The following is a 21128-nucleotide window of genomic DNA, read 5'->3' as shown; positions in this document are numbered from 1 at the left end:
ACTACGCTAATATGATACATATAATACACTTATAATGCTGAAGTCGGACCGAATCTGATCTTCATTCCTGTATGGTTGCATTCATAGTGAATTATCGGATTCTCGTGTTCTATTTACACCTGTGCTGAACTATCCGAAGTCAGAATGCATTGAACCTACAGCATTAGCCACTATTAAAATTACTATACCAATATGTAGCATAAAGAATACTCTAAGCTAGACTAGCCATAGTTAATTGTTATTCTATTTTCCTACATACTGAATTATCGCAAGTCAATATGCATTAGTTATATTAACAATTTCCATACCGTACGTGTAGTCAAAATGAAACCTGATCAAGTTTACCACCATCGCAAGACGACGAACGAAATTCACCCTCAGAAGGAAAAGAACCTTTAAGACAAAGGAGCAGTATTCAACACTTCAGAACCTGACAGACCCGAAACCACCCCTTAACAACCAACCATGGAACTCGAAGCAGGAAAAAACCAATGAGGCTTTAAAGACAAACTGTCCCTCTATAAACTACTATAATAGAAATCGACCCAAAGAAGCCTCCACTTCTCTTCCTAAACACTATGTAGCTTATTATCCCTACTCATCTGTATCGACCTAAATTTTCATCGTCCTGAGAACTTACACATCGAGGGAAAGGGAAATCTGCTGCCAACACTGCCTGCTCCTCGCCAGGGGGGAGGCCGGCAGAACCTACCCACTCGGAGGCTTGCAGTTCTCCATTACCCCCAGCACCCGTTAGGGCTGATTCTGGAACAGGCAGGGGGGCTGAAAAAGAACAATTAGAATCAACTATACTACTACTACTACCACTATCTCTATTTGGTTAATTATTTGTCAGGCTAGAAATAGGCTAAACATACTAGATGATAACCTGTCCACTAATTTCTTGAATAACTAACTCTAATGTTTCCTTGTCTCCTGACCAAGACAAACATCTCTGACTGGTATTACACTGAACCTTCCTACACGAAATAACAAAGAGAACGTTGATCATGGGTGAGGGTACTCATCCTACGCTTGCAGGGGGTGCAGAGTCGATGAGCACCAACATGTCCAGCAGTAGAAGGCTCAATCGTTGAACTGTAGATGAAGCAGAAGCAGAGGCGTTTGCAGACGGCGACGACGTTTATTTTCTAACTTGTCCCTAGCGAGTAGAAAGTAGCTATCCAAAGTCAAATCGGGAGAAAAATGTTAATAACAGTCCAAGGTCGTAATCTGTATCCAAATACAAAAACTCTTTGAATGGAGTCGGGCTAGATGACCAAAAGTTCGCCTGTTGTGGGACCAATCCGCACAGCATGGCGAACAAGAAACAATTGAGGAGACAGGCCTCTGGTGGCCGGTATTTGCAGCAGCGTTGCCAACGATAACACAGGTAACTAATTTAACTAGATTTTACCTGCAATGTTGGTAACACTGACAGTTAAATTACCCACTTAGTGGGTAAATATGTGGGGATATAGTTCGGGCTGGTCAGTGACTAGGGCTAATTCAGGTGTTCAGGGAGTGTATTGCAATATGACATATTTTTAATCAATTTGTATTTTTCATAACTAACACACCTGCTATTCAAATTAATTGTGTAATTCAATAGTACCTACTTCTTGTACTGGCATAATGAATGACATCAGTGTACAATCTTCATTGCGGTATACATAGTTGCCTGCGGGCATGGCATCACTCTTCTGAAATAGGAAATAGACATTATTAAACCTCATTAAACAATAATAATGTTATTCAAATGCAAATGCAAAAACATTATGGTTTCAAAACAAAAGTAGCAAAGAAATAGCAGCAAATAAAAATGTGGTGGTCCTTCACAACTCATAGATACAGCAAAGTTTTTATTGGGAGATTTAATTAGATTACACAGTACGACCATAACCAACTTTCTCCAATGCTACTTTAACACTGCTGCAAGTCAGAAATTATCAATGTTAATTCATTCAAGCTGACAAGTTTCTCAAGCAGAAAATTGACAATCTTCAGAGCTAGTGTCTTAACACCCTTTGCATAAGTTTGTAATAATACAAGAATTAAGGATCACTACGGTGGCAGAAATTTTCGGATTTTCCATTTCTCATATCATTCCATCAATACCAGGTATGAAAATATTTCTAAAATTATTAGTACATACCTCATATTTACGTGCTTGGTATTCCCGGTTGAAAATAGGCCACAGATACTGTTTAATGGCAGTGGAAAACTTTTTGAGAGCATTACCTATTAAAGAGAAATCATTAATGCATATGCTAAGCTTTACATTGGTTCAATCCTTACATGAAAAAAGTGAAAAAACAATTTATATTTACTCATTCTAAATACAATTGCCTACTCACATTCCTTGCTCAAGGTACTATTAATTAAGCAAATTACAGCATTAAAAGATGAAAACTAAACCATACATCAGTTAGGTGAGCATTTAAAATCAAAATGAGCCTACTTTCTTCCTCAGTGAAATATTAACTCATGCCTTATTGAGTTCATTAAATGTATCTTCCTCCAAGAAAACTGCCCTTTTTTCATGAAAGCTTTACCAGCTTGAACATTTACTGTCATTACACTTTGTTCTTATGTCCATGAATTTTTTTACATAAAGTTTTGCCCTTTATAGGTTAAGCATGAGGCAAGTTCTCTCCACTCTCCTTTGTTCTGTGTACTTTCTGTTAAGTCCCATTTGATTCCGATCCTCATCTCTGGTTTCTTACCCTTCCTACAGGGTGCCATTCTGCTACTACATACTAAATTCTGAATATCTGTTCTTCATCCCAAATCATCACACTCTAAGATCACAGTCCAATTTTCAAGTGCTGGACAACTCATCTCTTCACCACATCCTTCATTTGTAAAATCTTCCAACAGCACTCTGGCCATGAATCTTAATATTCTAGCACTTCTTTCAACCTTATTAGTGCCACTGTATAGCAAGGTCAGCCGGTCACATAAATTTTCTCCATCTATTTTGATTCCTTGCATCTTCTCCGAGTCCCATCTCGCCCATATCCCTCCTCAACACATCCATCCATCTGATCCACTGATACTGTACACTCCACCTCCCCATCACTGACATATCCTTAGCTCTCTTGATTGGTTCCACCTCCTCTCTTCTTATTATATGCCCACAGTATCTCACACGAGCTTCCCTAGCCTTCTCATTTACATTAGATATGTACCTACCACAACTTATAACTTGACTCTCCCTCCTTTCCAGATTTCTGTCTTATAAATATTCATTTTGAGCCTTAATGGCATTTTCTTGTCTAAAACAAATCCAGTTACTTCTCTCCATTTTTGCCATGCTTCTTTCACTCTGTCTCACTGCTTTCTCAGTACCTCCCTCCTCTGTTATTATTGATCCCAAGTAGTAGTTAAACTCACTGTTCTGCTTTAGCACTGTACCATCTTCCACTTAAATGTTTACTTCTTCATGTCCTTCTCTACTACTAATTGTTAGCACTGTCTTTCCAATGTTCACTTTCAATCCTTTTATTTTTATGGCTCCTTTCCATGATAAAAACCTTTCTTGCATTTCTTCTTCTGTGTCTGCTATAATGACTAAATCATCAGTAAACATCATTTCCCACAGTTCTTCCTTATTCCTTAATTCTGATGTCAGTGTCTGTAACGACGAGGAACAAGAATGGACTCAGAGCTGATCCCTGATGGGGGCCAACCTTCACAGGAAATGCCTGTCTCCCCATATTTTTTCTTGCACCCTCATACATCATCTTCACTAACCTTACCAACTTCTCTGGTACTCCTCTCTTTTTCAAACACTGATATACATACTACTCTTCCTGGTACCCTGTCATATACCTTTTCAAGATCCACAAAATGCATAACCTTCCTGTTCAAAATATCTTCAGTTTTCTTTGGCAATGCCCATGTTTTGCTACATGGAATATTGCAGGCCTTGTGTAAGCATCAAAAGTTTTTATTTGTTGGTGGTCAGACTTCTCTCTCTCCATTATACCAATGCTCCAGGTACTTTATTTTTTTTGTATTCCTTGCTGCCTTACTTCACAAAAGTGTTTGCCAAGGAAACTGTTGTTTAAGAAGTTTTACAACATAGGAAACTGGGATATGGTCTACACATCTCTGAGAATACAAAGTGGACTGATCCTCTAAAAGGACTACATACAATGTTACCACTGATATACATCTTTTGTTCATCACAAACTTAACCATATTAAGAAAATCATAGTAGTCTGCAGTGTTCCCTAAGACTTACAAAAATAAAAGAGGATATGGCACTAAAATGACAACACTAGCACCAGTGAGTCTGTCATGCTGGCAACAGCTCACTAGTGTTTCCTAGCTTGTTTCCTTTACCTATATGCAGAATTTTTTTTTTTTTATGACTTTTTAGTTTAACATTTCAGGTTTTGTTCACTACCTCTTTTGGCTAGTAATACAAGCATTGCTAAGAAATTCACAATCTCGTGAAAAACATTTGTGCAATAAAAATCCACAATTATTTAGTAAAACTTTCATTACACACTACGTATTAGTATTTACTTTAAAATACAAAACTAGAGGGAAGTTTTCCCATGAAGAGTTTTAAAAATGACTGGCTGGGCAAGAAGGTACCAACCCACCAAGGAAGACTGGTTCGGGTGTTAAGTGATTACGAATTCAACTGGAGGTTGGCACAACTGCCGGTTGAATTCATTATCATTTAACAAAACCTGAACCAGTACTTCTCTGATGGGTTGTTATTCCAAATTCAACTGGAGGCTGGCACAATGCTAGTTGAAATCGGAATCACTTAACCACCACCACACTAATACTTCCATGAAGGGTTTCCTTCTCGCCCTACCCCCATTTTTAAAACTTGTCATAAGAAAACTGCCCTTACTGTCTGTATTTTAGTGCAAACACTGATAAGAAACATTAGCTGTTTAAAAAAATTTTTTTTTTTTTACATAGTAATGTAGTTTACTATATAATTGTGGATTTTTATTACACTGTAGATTATATATTTTTTTACATTACAGAAATTGGTGAATATGAATCTTTGCAAGTTAAACAATTCACCAGTAACTACTACCTGTATGTAAATACGACATAGTTCTTTATTTCCTGTAAGTCTTGCTCCTATGTCAAAGTATAGTGAATTGTTCTATGGTTTCAGTCATGTTATTTATGTGTGCCTCACAATTCTTTGTATTGTTGTTGCTTTTAACTACATAACTATAGAGTCACTGGTTAATTAGCCAAGTAGTTTTCATTGTTAATCTCCTGTTTTTGTTTTCTAAATTATGGTAACTTACTGTTCTTGCTACTCGACACAATATTTTCCCATTACTGACATTGTCAAATTCATAATTATTCCTAACAGTAGACAACTGAATAGGATAAGCACACTAAAACAAAAAAGAATGTCTCGCAAGCCCTCCATCAACACAAATTACAGTATACTAAAGCCCACTTTGCTTAGGGTACCAATTAACATGAATAAAACCTAAAATCCATTTACTGTAGTAACTGAAGAGATTACCAGTAATGAAAAAATAGCAAAAAATGCAATTTGTGTTTTCTCTTGTGAAAAATCTCACCATATTCTCTACACCTGTTTAAAGAGCACTATGATAAAGTAAAGATACAGTAATGGCTTGTAAATTATAAATACAGTGGGCCCCCGTATTCACGTTCTCCGGATTCGTGGATTTCTCTCTGGACCTTACCTACCCATTATTTTCAAGAAATTTGCCTATTCGCGGGTTTTATCCAACAATAAAAGTCCTAAATTAGTGTATTTTGATGTTATTTTCATGACTAAATACATTTTTATGATACAAAAATGATTTACTCATTTTCAAATATTAATATTGATCAATACGTACTGTATTAGTAAGTTTAATAAGATTAAATGATATCACATAATAACAATAATAATTCTCTCTCTCTCTCTCGTAGTAGCCATCTTGCTTGGTGAGACGTACCCGCGTGAAGTCAGATTAATCAACAGATATCACAAGTTTAACATACGACTAGAATTTGAGAAATATCTAGAAGTGTTCGTGAACTATCGGTGATAAGATTAGTGTGAAAATAGTAGGATAAAGCGTCTTCTAAGTTAGTTTATCAAGTGTAATACTATAAATCAGAACAAGATGGCAGTAAGTTCCAACTGCGGGAAGAGGTGGCGTAATTTGGCGTGTTTTAGCAGATTCGCAATACGATGAGGTAGCAGGAAGGGAACTGGCATTTCTCATCTATGAAATCAGCAACAGTCCTAACCAAAAGATACAAAGCATTCATAGATATATTAGAAGGATATAATCCTTCAAACTGGAACAAATCTAATGAAAACATCTTGAAATAATTGAAGAAGTTCCAAATAAAATCCAAGTGGTCAAGAGACTCATAAAGAAAATATACATAAACCAACATATTCCGACAAAGAAAATGAATAAGGTGAATCTTGTGAATATCCTAATTGATGCATTAGGAAAAAGAATGCCAAAAGCATGCAAACTGTGTAAGGTTTGGTATAGCATAGTCAATCCACAAAACCTAATCAGAAAATGTGCTGCATGCAACATTCCGACCCATCCACAGTGTGCTGAGGTAATACAAGATTTGAGAAAAGATACAAGAATTTTTTGTTCAACATGTCTATCATGGATAGACAATGTTATTAAATCAAGATTGAATGTACAAATAGTTGAGGATGAAGAAGAAGAGGAAGAGGAAGAAGAAGAAGAAAAAGAAGAAGAGGAAAACGGAAGAGAAGTAAACAAAAATGAAATGACAGAAAAAAAATAAGGAAAACAAAAGAACAAGATAAAAGTATGGATGCAGAGATACTCATTGATACTACATATGAGGCAATAAAGCAGCATACCTACGAAGAAATAAATTACGATATGACAACAGAAAAGCAAATCCCAAGAAGAGGCTCTACCCAGATCTACACAATGACGGGAAAGAGGAAAAAATAGACAAGAAAGACAAAATCTGCAACCTTTTGAAAAGAGGGAATTGCAGATTTGGAGAAAGATGTTACTACAAACATCCTAAGATATGTCAAAACTATGAAATATATGGTAAATGTGCATACTTAGATGGATATGGGGATGATTGCAGAGATCTGCATCCAAAATATGTAAAAACCTAAAAGAAAAGAAGGAAAAGGATGTAAGTTCGACAAAAAATGCAAATATATGCACCCTGTAGCCATGAATCATAATCAAATAAATAAAAACCAACCAAGTAATAAAATCCAAAATAAGAAAGAAACAAATAAAAGAGAGAAATCAAGAATATCAGGTAAAAGAGAAAAGCAAACCACCAATGAGATATGCAGAGGTGTCAGCAAAAAATTTCAAAGCATCAGCTCCGAAATTCTACTCAAGAGATAATAACTGTATTTATTATGCAAGAGGATATTGCAGAAACAGGAGAAAATTGCAGATTCAGACACAAAATGAATAATTATGATGAAGGAAGATCAAATATTATGGAAAAGTTGGATTTTTTAATGTCAGAATTTCTGCGGGAAAATGAAAAAAGAACAACATACCTGAACAGGAAAGAGACATGGGAAAATCCTTATTACTACCAGTATTAAATGAAGGAGAAAACACGCAAACCATCATAGTGATGAATGCGCAGGGTTTAGTTACGAGTAACTCAAAAAGAAAAATAGAGTACTTAGAAGAACTAACCCAAAATGCAAAGAAAATAGATATAATGAATATAAGTGAAACCTGGTATTCCCAAGAGACTGGGAATGATGATCAAATAAAAGGGTTCCAAACTTATAGATCAGATAGAAAAAATAGGAATCAAGGGTGAACCGCAATATATGGGAAAGACAAAAAACAAAAGGAAAAATATATGAGAAATATAGTAACTCAGAATGTGAACTAATAGCGGTAGAATTTGAATCTGAAAAAATTGATGAACATAGTAATATATAGACCTCCTAATACTAAAGAGTTTGACTTAATAATTGAAAAAATTGGATGATATATGTAGAAATCACAAGGACTGGACTATTCTCCTATCTTGGTGACTTCAACTTTCCTTTCGTAGAAATGGAAAAGAACGAATAGGAGATTGTGGTTGTACTTATACATATAAAAAAGAGAGTAATAGTAGTGCAGAAGATAAGAGGCAATTTGAAAAGCTATTAGATATGCTACTAGAATACAACATTCAACAAATAAATCACCTGCCAACAAGAAAGGAAAATACTTTAGACCTAGTATTTGTGAACGAGATGAATTATGTTAAAGAAATAATAGTTTATAATGCGAGTATTTCAGACCATAATGTCATAGAATTAACAGTTCATTCCAAAGCAAGTGAAAATAGAGATAAGCAAGAAATGAAAAAGTGGGAAGGATATGGAAAATACAACTTCTACAGTATAAAATGGTCAGAAATTAATGAAGAATTAAACAAAGATTGGGATAACATTTTCGTAAGTGATGACATAAGGGTAAATACGGAGATATTATATAAAATATTGGAGAAAATAGTGGAAAAATATATACCGAAGAAGAAAAGTAAACATCATTCATGCATACCAAGAGACAGAAGGATCTTTTTCCAGAAAATCAGAAAGTGGAAAAAAGGTCTTGCAAAAGAAAAAAAATGCATGGAAAGTTATAGAACTAAAAAGTAAGATAGAAAAATGCAGAACAAAAGAATTATACAATCAAAAGAAAATGAAAAACGGGACTTGGAAGAAAAAACCCTATTAAATATCAAGCAAAACCCCAAACTATTATACTCATATGCGAAGAAGATGAATAAAAGAAGAATAGAAATAGGCCCTCTGAGAATTGAAGGGAGATTAACGAATGAAAAAAAAGGAAATTTGCAACATACTGGCAGAACGATATAAGAGAGAATTCACCCCTAGAATAGATAATGAAGATAATGATATAGAAGTAAGGGAAGAAAATAGTGAAATATTTAGCTGACATAGAAAATTAATGAAGCTGATATTGTGCAGGCAATTAATGAAATTAAAAATGGAGCTGCTGCAGGTCCGGATGGAGTCCTGCTATTTTGTTAAAGAAAGTAGTTCATTCTATTGCAAAGCCACTTGCAATATTATTAAGACAAAGTGTAGATACAGGCAAGATTTATGATGAGCACAAATTAGCATATATCACCCCTACTTTCAAAAGTGGATCAAGACTAGAGGCAAATAATTATAGGCCTGTGAGTCTAACATCACATATTATGAAAGTGTATGAAAGGGTAATGAAGAAAAATATTATGAAACATTTAATAAAAAATAATTTGTTTAATATAGGACAACACCGGTTTCGTACCCGGAAAAAGTACACAAACCCAACTGTTAGTCCACCGTGAGAACATATTCAAAAATATGAAAGCGGAATGAAACAGATGTGGTTTATCTAGACTTTGCAAAAGCTTTTGACAAAGTAGACCATAATATATTAGCAAAGAAAATTAGAAAACACAATATCGTAGATAAAGTAGGAAGATGGTTAAAAGAATTTTTACACAACAGAAAACAGATAGTTATTGCAAACGATGAGAAATCGGATGAAACCAAGGTAATATCCGGTGTGCCACAAGGTACGGTGCTAGCTGCAATATTGTTTGTTATTATGATTGAAGACATAGACAGTAATGTTAAGGATTCGGTAGTGAGTAGTTTCGCTGATGACACAAGAATAAGTAGAGAAATTACTTGTGATGAAGATAGGAACACTCTACAAAGAGACCTTAACAAAGTATAGATTGGGCAGAGGTAAATAGGATGGTATTTAACTCTGATAAATTTGAATCAATAAATTATGGACAGAGAAGAAAGAAATATATGCATATAGGGGACCTAATAATGAGACAATCACAAATAAGGAAGCAGTTAAAGACCTTGGTGTGATGATGAATAGGAACATGTTATGCAATGATCAAATAGCAATTCTGTTGGCAAATGTAAAGCAAAAATGGAATGTTGTTTACGGCACTTCAAAACAAGAAAAGCTGAACACATGATTATGCTTTATAAAACATATGTTCGTCGTCCACTTGAATATTGCCAATATGATATGGTACCCACACTATCAAAAGGATATTGCACAAATAGAGAGTGTACAAAGGTCCTTTACAGCTAGAATAGAAGAAGTTAAGGACCTAGACTCTGGAAAAAAAAAAAAAGACTACAATCCTTAAATTATATATGTCTAGAAAGGACAAGAGAAACGCTACATGATAATTCAGGCATGGAAACAGATAGAAGGAATAACAGAAATATCATGGAACTAAAATATCAGAAGAGGGCAAGCAGAGGTAGATTAATAGTGCCCAAAACTATACCAGGAAAAATAAGGAAAGCACACAGGACATTAATCCACTACGCACCAGCATCGATAATGCAGCGTCTATTCAATGCGTTGCCAGCTCATCTGAGGAATATATCAGGAGTGAGCGTAGATGTGTTTAAGAATAAGCTCGACAAATATCTAAACTGCATCCCAGACCATCCAAGATTGGAAGATGCAAAATATACCGGAAGATGTACTAGCAACTCTCTGGTAGACATTAGAGGCGCCTCACACTGAGGGACCTGGGGCAACCCGAACGAACTGTAAGGTAAGGTAAGGTAAGGTCTCTACAGATGTATGTTTTTTGTATGATAAATAAATTATTTACTAATTTTCAAATAATATAAATGTAAAGAGCAATCAATTCATTAAAGAAAATACTATAGTGAATTAGTAAGATTTTAGTTTATAAATTAAAAAATTATGTAAGAATGAAGGAAATCCCAGTCTTCACGCATCTTTCTTTCAAATTCCAGGTACCAAATGAGGTCCCAACAGCTGTCAAATATATAATGTAATCTGACTGGAGGGGAGTGTCTCTCTCTCTCTCTCTCTCTCTCTCTCTCTCTCTCTCTCTCTCTCTCTCTCTCTCTCTCTCTCTACGAGATTTGAGATTTTATAGTACCTGTATGTCCTTGCAGCAAAAACAAACGTGTTAACGTTTCGAGTGCTATTGAAGGAATGTTGTTCTTGGCAGAGGCAGTAGTAGTAGCGAGCGGAAGGTAGCCGTTGTAACGGCACCTCTGCAGAGGGGGATTTTGAGCAATATGGCTTTTTCTCTGGTATATTTAGCATTTATTTATACATAGATGTGAATGCTATAGGAAACATTTCACTGGGCACACAGGTCTTCCCCAAGAAATAGATTTTCCTTCGTCAAAATCCCTCTATTAATATTTTCAAATGATAATGATAAGATAATAATAATTGTAATTACAAAATCATATGTAATAGTATTTTACAGAAATACTAAATACTACAATAATCTTTCATTTCACTCTTTCAAAGTAAGGATAACTCTCTCCCTCTCTCTCTTCTCCTCCTCTCTCTCTCTCTCGCTCCTCTTCTCTCCTCCTCTCCTCTCATCTCTCTCATCTCTCTCTTTTTTTCTTATAGAGATGTTTAAAAAAAAATTTTTTTTTTTTGTATGATAAATAAATATGATAATAAATATTTACTAATTTTTTCAAAATATCATATTAAATATGTAAACAGCAATAATATCTATTTTCATTAAAGAAAATCTAAAGTGAATCATAAGATTTTAGTTTTTTTTTTATAAATTTAAAATTATGTAAGAATGAAGGAAATTCCAGTTTTCATGCATCGTTCTTTCCAACTCCAGGTACCAAACTGAGGACCAACAGCTGTCAAATATATCAAGTAATGTGACAGGAGGGGAGGGAGTGTGTTGTCTCTCTCTCTTTACTGAGATGAGAGATTTTTATGGTACCATGTACAGGCAGTCCCAGGGTTACAACGGGTTCGGCTTACGACGTTCCCAAGGTTAAGGCGTTTTCAATTACAGTAGTACCTCGAGATACGAAAAGGCTCAACTTACGAAAAATCCAAGTTACGAAAGCAAAGGACGAAAAATTTTACTGCTCTACATACGAAAAGTTTTCAAGATACGAAAGGTTTCTGAAAGTCCGAGATTCGCCCCATAACAATTTTGAAAACTCGCGCCGCACGCCGCCATCTTAGTTATGGTAGACTCGCCACCATCCTCCTGCTCTCCCATTGGTTCCTGATGCTAGCCAAGCCATGAATCCTTCTCTCTAATTGGACAGCATCCCTCCCATCATGCATTTTCTATACATACGTACTACGTGTTGGCGTGCTTTACCCCTCGGCCACTTCGCACCCGAAACTTTACCGTACGCAATCGGCATTCGTTCGCTTCCAACGATTTTTTCGTTGTAGTACGTACATATTATCGTGTTGTGAGAACGTACAACTTAATTACGTACAGTAACATAGAGTCATGGGTCCCAAGAAAGTTGCTGAAGTTTTTCACAGAAAGAAAGAGAATGCTTTCTATGGAGACAAAAATGGAGATAATAAAAAAGTATGAAGCTGGCTTGCGGTTGAGTGTGATCGCTAAGGAATACGGCCGAAAAAAAAAAAATCCCCGTCGACGATAGGCACCATCCTTAAGCAGAAGGAAGCCATCAAAGCAGCTACACCTTCCAAGGGCGTCACTATTTTGTCCAACAAGAGGAGCCATGTGCATAATGAAATGGAAAGGCTGCTTCTTGTATGGATCGAGGACAAAGAAATCGATGGCGATATGATAACCGAGACGGCAATCTGCCAGAAGGCCAGCGCTATTTTCGGTGATTTGATTGCCCAAGCCAAAGACGACGGCGGAGAGGGACATCAACGGACAACACCCCCGAGTTCAAGGCTTCTCATGGGTGGTTCGAAAAATTCCGTAAACGGACTGGCATCCATTCGGTGGTGAAGAAATTGAAATTACGTAAACTATAAAAAAAGTAAAACGAAATGTAAAAAATCAAAAAAAAAAGACAAAATAAATTTTATTTTAAGTTTTTTGTAGTTAAAGTGTTACAGTTTTTGTTAATGTGTTTTGTAAAGTTTAGTTTTGTTTTTTGACATTTTTTTTTTATGTGTTTCGTAAATTAAGTGTACGTATCTGTCCGTTTGTCCTCCTCCCTCCTCCTCTGCGCCACTTTCAGAGATAGCCTCACTCGAAAGGTAAGGCTTCGACATTTTACGTTACAGTAATAATAATTTCTTGTACACTAATATAACTTTATTTACAGGTTTGGATTTTTATTCTTAATTTAGGTATTGAATGGTCCAAAACTTGTTGTAGTATTTTCATTGTTTTATAGGGTCAAAAATTTAGCTTATTATGAAATTTAATGGGGTGTTTTTGGAGGGCTTGGACGGATTTAGCCATTTTACATGTAAAATTGTGTTCCAAGATACGAAAAACTCATATACGAAGGCCGCCTCGGAAACGGATTAATTTCGTATCTCGAGGTACTACTGTATATTCATCAGAAATTATTTCCATGGTTATGAAACATGTTCCAGGGTTACGACGCTACAATGCTCATCTGAAGAAGAAATATGACACCAAATGCAAAATAATCAATATTGAAGGTTTTTTGATGAAAAATGCAATAAGAATGCAGTTTACAGAGTTTTCCAATGCAACCAAAGCATTAAAAGTAAGGTTTTCTTAGTATTTTTTATGAGTTCCGGCTTACGACTATTTTCGGGCTACAACGCGTCTCAAGAACGGAAACCCTGTCGTAAAAAACCCAGGGACTGCCTGTATGTATATGTTTATTAACCCTTAAAACGCAAAAGCAGTAATAAACAAAAAAAAATGTCTCCCGTGTGCCGGAGGTGTTTCAGAGTGAGCGCGGAAGTGGAAAAAATATTTTTTTCAAAAAATCACAGCGCGCTTAGTTTTGAAGATTGAGAGTTTCATTTTTGGCTCCTTTTTTTGTCATTGCTGAAGTTTATTATGCAACCAGTCAGAAATGAAAAAAAAAATTATCATTATCATATATAAATAATGCGATATGATAGCGCAAAAAAACGAAATTTCATATATTAATTGTAAATTCAAAATCACGCTGTGCGCGAAACGGTTAAAGGTAACAAGTTACTTTTTTTTTTTTTTCGTTGTAATGTACACTAAATTGCGATCATTTTGGTATATAACACATTGTAAAATGATAAAAGCAACACAGAGAAAATATTATCAGAAAAAATAATGCATGAACTCGTAAACGTGCGGGACGTAAACAAATATTTTTCAAAAATTCACCATAAAATCTAAATATTGTCCTAGAGACTTCCAATTTCTTTCAAAATGAAGAATAATGATTGAATATTACTATACTGTAAGAATATTAGCTTACAAATGCATTTTTCGACCATATCTGACGAGTAAAGTTGACCAAATGTTGAATTTTTTTATATATATTTTTTTATATGCAATTATTTCGGAAATAAGAAAAGCTACAACCTTCAAATATTTTTCGTTTTATTCTACATGAAATTGTGCACATTTCCATATATAAAACTCTATAAAATGCCTAATATGAAAATGGAGCAAATATTTCCGAGAATGGGACGTACGCATTCTTTCGGAGATTTGTGACGGAGAATCCACGCACGGAGGGAAGGAAAGTTTTTTTAAGTTTTTTTTTTTAATTCACCATAAATCTAAATATTGTGCTAGAGACTTCGAATTTGTTTCAGGATGAAGATAAATGACTGAAATATTACTAGACTGTAAGAGTTTTAGCTTAAAATTGCTTTTATTTTTTTTATCGACCATTTCGTAGAGTCAAAGTTGACCGAACGTGGTTTTTTTTCTATTTATCGTGATTTATATGCAAATATTTCAAAAATGAGAAAAGCTACAACCTTCAATTATTTTTTGTTGTATTCTATATGAAATTGCGCACATTTTCATATATGAAACTTTATGTAACGGCTAATTTAAAATGGTGCAAACATTACCACAATCGCACGTATGATTTTTTCGGAAGAGTTACCGCGCGGGACGTATAGAAAAATGTTATTTTTTTCATAGATTCACCATAAATCGAAATATTCTGCTAGAAACTTCCAATTTGTTTTCAAAATGAAGGTAAATGCTTGAATATTACTAGAATATAAGCGTTTTTCGACCACTTCGGTAGAGTCAAAGTTGACCGAAGGTTGAAAATTTGTCACTTATCATTTTTTATATGTAAACTATTTCAAAATTGATAAAAGCTACAACCATGGGTTGTTTTTAGTTGTATTGTGCATGAAATTGCACACATTTTCATATATAAAACTTTATGTAACGGCTAATTTAAAATGGTGCAAACATTACCACAATCGCATGTAAGATTTTTTTCGGAAGTTACCGTGCGGACGTAAGGAAAAAGTTTTTTGCATAAATTCACCATAAATCGAAAATATTGTGCTAGAGACTTCCAATTAGTTGCAAAATTAAGTTAAATGATTGAATATTACTAAAATATAAGAGTTTTAGCTTACAATTGCGTTTTTCGACCATTTCGGTAGAGTCAAAGTTGACCAAAGGTTGAAATTTTGGCACTTATCGTTATTTATATGAAAATATCTCAAAACTGATAAAAGCTACAATCATGAGTATTTTTTTTTGTTGTATTCTACATAAAATCCGCACATTTTTCATATAAAATACTCCATGTAACGGCTAATTTAAAATGGTACAAAAATTATGTCAAAGTGACGAAAATAAATTTTTTTTTACCGAGGATGTGTCACAGATACTTTTTAGTGTGGCCAGAGAAAAGAAAAAAAATTCGCGCTTGCGCACCTGCGTAACGATTGTAAACAAAAAACAAACAACCTTTGAATCCGCGAACTCCCCAGCATCCCCCAAGGCGCCGTTGATTTTCAAGAGTTTTTTCGGCTGGTAGGGCCTAAAAGTATTTTTCAACAAAATTTTTAAAAAACTTTTGTATGTCGACGTTAAAAAAAAAAAAAAATACGTCCAGGTCGGCACCTGAGACACAAAAAATGTTGACGTAAAATACATCCAGTCGGCGTTTAATTTTAATATTTTCAAATAATAATAATAATAATAATAATAATAATAATATAACTGTAATTACAAAATTCATATGTGATAGTATTTTAAAGAAATACTACAATAACCTTTTTCCATTTCACTCTTTCAAATACGGATAACTCACTCTCTCTCTCTCTCTCTTCTACTGATGGTGAGAGAATTTCTATGGTACATGTGTATATGTTTATTAATATTTTCCATCAATAATAATAATAATAATATAAATAATAATAAAAAATAATAATATAATAATACAGTATAACTAATTTAAAAAATTCATATGTGATAGTATTTTAAAAGAAATACAATAATCTATCCTTTCACTTTTAAAAATAAGGATAACTCACACTCTCTCTCTCCTCTCTCTCTCTCTCTCTTGCCACATGAGATATGCATGTCATAGTGGTAACTCTCGCCCCTCTGTTTGACATGGAACATTTTTTATGGTGAAAAAAAAAAATAAATATATACAGTACTAGTTTTCAAAATAAAAAAAAATATTAAGTTTAATGAGATTGACCCTTAAACGCCGAGTCAGTATTTCCGAAAAAGTGTTCTCCGTACCGCTGGCGGCGTTCGCGTAGTGAGCGCCATAGCGGAAAAAAAGTTTTATTAAAAAAAAAAAAAAAATCACAGCCCACACTTAATTTCCAAGATTAAGAGTTAATTTTTGGCTCCTTTTTTTGTCATTGCCTGAAGTTTAGTATGCAACCATCAGAAATGAAAAAAAATATCATTATCTATATAAATATTGGAATATATGACAGCGGGAAAAAAAATTTCATATATAATTGTATACAAATCGCTCTGTGAGCAAAACGGTTAAAGCTAATAAGTTAATTATTCTTTCGTTGTATTGTACACTAAATTGCGATGATTTATTTTGGTATATAAAAAAAAAATTGTAAAAAAATGATCAAAGCAACACGAGAAAAAAATATTATCACAATTGATGCATGAATTGTAAAAACGCGTGGACGTAAAAAAAAAAAAAAAAAAAAGCAGTTTTTCAAAAATTCACCATAAATCGAAATATTGTGCTAGAGACTTCCTGTTTGTTGCAAAAATGAAGTAATTGATTGAATATTACTAGACTCTAAGTGTTGTAGCTTACAATTGCAGTTTTCGACCATTTCGGTAGGTTAAGTTGACCGAAGGTAGAATTTTTTCGATTTATCGTTATTTATATGAAGACTATTTCAAAACTGACAAAAGCTACAACCATGGGTTGTTTTTGGTTGTATTCTACATGAAATTGCCACACATTTTCATATATAAAAATTTATGTAACGGCTAATTTAAAACGGTGCAAACATTACGACAATCGAATGAAAAAAATTTTGTTATAATACAATTAAGTTTGTTCATACTTACCTGGCGATATATATATAGCTGTATTTTCTGAAGTCCGACAGAATTTCAAAACTCGCGGCACAAGCAGTGGGCGGCCAGGTGGTAGTACCCATTCCCGCCCGCTGGGGAGCGGATATCAGGAACCATTCCCATTTTCTATTTTCTATTCCATTTTATTAATGGAGCCCACTGTCTCCTGAGGGGAGGAGGGTGGGCACTTTAATTATATATATCTGCCAGGTAAGTATGAACAAACTTAATTGTAATATAACAATAACATTTTGTTCATGCCACTTACCTGACAGATATATATATAGCTGAATCCCACCTTCGGATGGTGGAAGAGACAGAATAGGATTTATAGGAAACTTAAATTAAGTAGATGATGTATATCTTGGTTCCTCACCTGTTAGCAAAGTAGACTCTGTGATTACTGTACTTGCACTTGCTGCTTTTGCTTAATCTGAGTTGCCAGCCAGGTGGAGACCTGTAGTTGCTGGTGCGCTCTGGATGATCTGTCAACGGGGACGTGACCTCAACGTGACAAGACCATCGAGCCATACATATGAGGGCAACGAAGCAACTGACCACCACCTGACCAACTATCCAAAGACCCCTTTGAACACTAAACTAAGGGGATGGGAGATCTTCACACCACGGGGGGGGATCACCATAACCTAAAAAAAAAACCACAACAAAAAAAAAAAAGAACTAAAAACTAACTAACCTAACTAAGGGATAGGGAAAGAGCTACCTCCAGCCCCCAGGCCTGGTGTCTTGGGGCAGAAACGTAAAAAATGGCCCAAGAGAATTACCGTCATAATAAATCGTTCTCACATCCCTTAGTAATGTTGAGGCAGAAGGACAGAGTTGCTCCTCCCCAAAAGGTGCCATCAAGAAATGTCCTTGATTGACATATTCTTTTGGAAGGCAAGAGAGGTAGCGACAGCTCTAACTTCGTGAGCTTTCCACCTCGTAAGAGGCTCAAACCAGTCTTCTGGCAAGATGAATGAGCCTCTTTAATGACGTCCCTCAGAAAGAAAAGCAACAGCATTCTTAGATAAAGGTTAATTCTTGGTCTTCTTCACAGAGCACCAGAGATTACCTGAGGGACTCTTACCTCTTTTGTTCTATGCACATAGAACTTGAGAGCCCTGACAGGGCACAGGGCTCTCTCTGGTTCTTGGCCCACCAGACTTGACATACCCTTGATCTCGAAGCTTTTTGGCCAAGGGTTAGAAGGATTTTCATTCTTTGCCAAGAAAGTTGGGCTTCCAAAGAGCAGGGACAGCGTTGTCTCCTTTGAATCCCACTAGATTACTAAAAGCTTGTATTTCACTAACTCTCTTAGCCCGTCGCCAGAGAAGTTAGGGAAAAGAGCCTTCCTTGTCAAGTTTCGAAGAGACGCTGCTTGAAGAGGTTCAAAAGGATCGACATTAAGAACCTAAGAACCACGTCAAGGTTCCATGAAGGCGGTCTCGTTGGGGGGGAATCTTCGAAGTCTCAAAAGATTTTAAGAGATCATGAATGTCTTTGTTTTTTTGTCAGAAAGGTCCAGGCCCCCCCTCCTGTGCCTAAAAAACCGCTGACAACATTGCTTCTTATTATCCCTTAATGGTAGGGACTGCTAATTTCTGCACATTCCTGAGAAAGAGCAGAAAATCGGCTATCTGGTTCACAGAGGTCGTGGAAGAGGACAAACTCCCTCCTTTTTACACCATGCCCTGAAGGAAGCCCACTTCGATTGGTAAACACCTCTTGTAGATGCACGTCTTGCATTTGCGATTGCTCTCGCAGCTGCTTTAGAAAAACCTCTCGCTCTGGCCAACTTTTCGATAGTCTGAACGCAGTCAGACCCAGCGGAGAGAGGTTTTGGTGATACCTTTCGAAAGTGAGGCTGTTTGAGTAGATCTTTCCTCCAGGGCAACGTCCTTGGAAAGTCTACAAGGAAAGACATGACCTCTGTGAACCATTCTCTTCGCTGGCCACATGGGGGCGATTAAGGGTCAACCTCGTCCCCTTCTGAAGCCGCAAACTTCCTCATGACTTCCCCCATGATCTTGAATGGCGGGAAGGCATACAGATCTAGGCCCATCAATTCCAATAGCACGCGTCCACAAAAGCGATTGCTTCTGGATCTAGGACCAGGGGAGCAATACAGAGGAAGCCTCTTGGCCTCCTCGACATCGCGAATAAGTCGACCAGAGGACGTCCCCACCAACCTCCAAAGGTCTCGACACACGTCTTTGTGTAAGGTCCATTCCGTCTGTAAGATTTGTTCCCGACGACTGAGAAGGTCGGCCCTGACGTTTTGCAACTCCTGCAATGAACCTCGTCAGGATTGTCACCTTTCTTCTTTTCGCCCACAGCAGAATCTCCTTCGCCAGGTGAAACAAAATCCTGGAGTGTGTTCCTCCCTGATTCTTTAAATAAGCGAGTGCTGTGGTATTGTCGGAGTTTACTTGAACATCGTGTTCATCAAACTCCCTTCGAAGAACTGCAGAGACAGAAGATCGCTGCTAGCTCTTTGACATTTATGTGCCAGGCTGCCTGTTCTCCTCTCCAGGAGCCTGACACTTCCTCCCCTCCTAGTGTTGCTCCCCACCGCCCGCGATGGAAGCGTCTGAGAACAACACTAGGTCGGGGCTCAGAAGACTTAGGGACAAGCCCTCCTGTAGCTTCTGTGGATCGAACCCACCATCTTTAGATGGCTCTTTATTGGATGTGAGATTCTCAAGATCACATTGAGATCGTCCTTGGCCTTCCATTCGTCCGCGGAAGGAAAAACTGGAGAGGCCTGAGGTGCAGTCTTCCCAAGGAAACAAACCTTTCTAGCGAGGAAATGGTGCCCAGCAGACTCATCCATTTCCCTCGCCAAGCAAGTTTCTTTCCCCAAGAAGGCCGAGATCTTCTCTAATCCTAGCCGCTGACATTCCTGGGTGGGACGGAAACGCTCGAAAGCCACTGAATCCATCTGAATCCCCACCAAATACACGAATGGGAACCTTGTGTCGGGGTCAGATGCGACTTTTCGAGGTTGACAAGAAGTCCCAGGGGACTTCGCTAGGGGCTAACGTGAACTGCAAGTCCTTCAGACACTTTTCTCTCGACGAAGCTCTGATAAGCCAGTCGTCGAGGTAAAGGGAAAAACTCTTATCCCTGAAGAGTGTAGCCACCTCGCCACATTTCTCATGATCGGTGAACACCATTGGAGCCGTGGTCAGGCCGAAACAAAGAGCTCTGAACTGCCACACTTTTTTGCCCAAGACGAATCTTTAGTACTTTCTTGAAAGAGGGTGGATCGGGATGTGAAAGTACGCGTCCTGCAGGTCTAAGGACACCATCCAGTCACCCGGTCTCAAGGCTCCCCAGAACAGAATGAGGCGTCTCCATCCGTGAAATTGGTTTATCTTTTCCACGAAAAGATTGAGCCTGCTTACATCTAGGACTGGACGCCAACCTGACGACTGCTTTGGTACTAGGAAAATCCTGTTGTAAAAGCCTGGAGACCCCAGGTCCGCGACTTGTTCCACCGCTCTTTTTTCGATCATTTGTTGTAGAAGATCGAACAACACTTGTTTCGTTTTCTCCCTGATAGGATGGAGAAAGGTCTCTGGGAGTCGTAGAAAGAGGAGGAAGAAGTCTAAAAAAGGGGATCTTGTACCCCTGCTCCACGATCTTGAGGGACCAAAGGGTCCGTGTCTCTCTCTCTCCAAAATGAGAGACCAGCTCCTCTGAACCATGCCTGACAGCCTTGTCCATGCATGATAGCACGCTGGACAGCTCCCCCAGACTGAGAGACTCTGGGCTTCTCGATTGCAGATCTAGAACTCCCAAGCACC

At 36.8% G+C, this 21128-nt stretch overlaps 1 protein-coding gene across 1 annotated transcript in view; it reads right to left on the bottom strand.

Moving 5' to 3' along the window:
• The window catches only part of LOC135223488 (uncharacterized), a 115059-nt gene that overhangs the window by 34683 nt on the left and 59248 nt on the right, over window positions 1–21128 (bottom strand). The window contains exons 5-6 of the mRNA XM_064261927.1: window positions 2156–2241; window positions 1620–1703 (exon numbers count right to left, since the gene is read on the bottom strand). Of these exons, the coding sequence (XP_064117997.1) occupies window positions 1620–1703; window positions 2156–2241 (170 nt within the window). The remainder of the gene's footprint in view (window positions 1–1619; window positions 1704–2155; window positions 2242–21128) is intronic.

The sequence above is a fragment of the Macrobrachium nipponense genome, chromosome 10 (genome assembly GCF_015104395.2).
Source record: "Macrobrachium nipponense isolate FS-2020 chromosome 10, ASM1510439v2, whole genome shotgun sequence".
Classification (NCBI taxonomy): Eukaryota; Metazoa; Arthropoda; class Malacostraca; order Decapoda; family Palaemonidae; genus Macrobrachium; species Macrobrachium nipponense.
The sequence above is the reverse complement of the archived record's forward strand: the minus strand, read 5'-3'. Positions and strand labels throughout refer to the sequence as shown.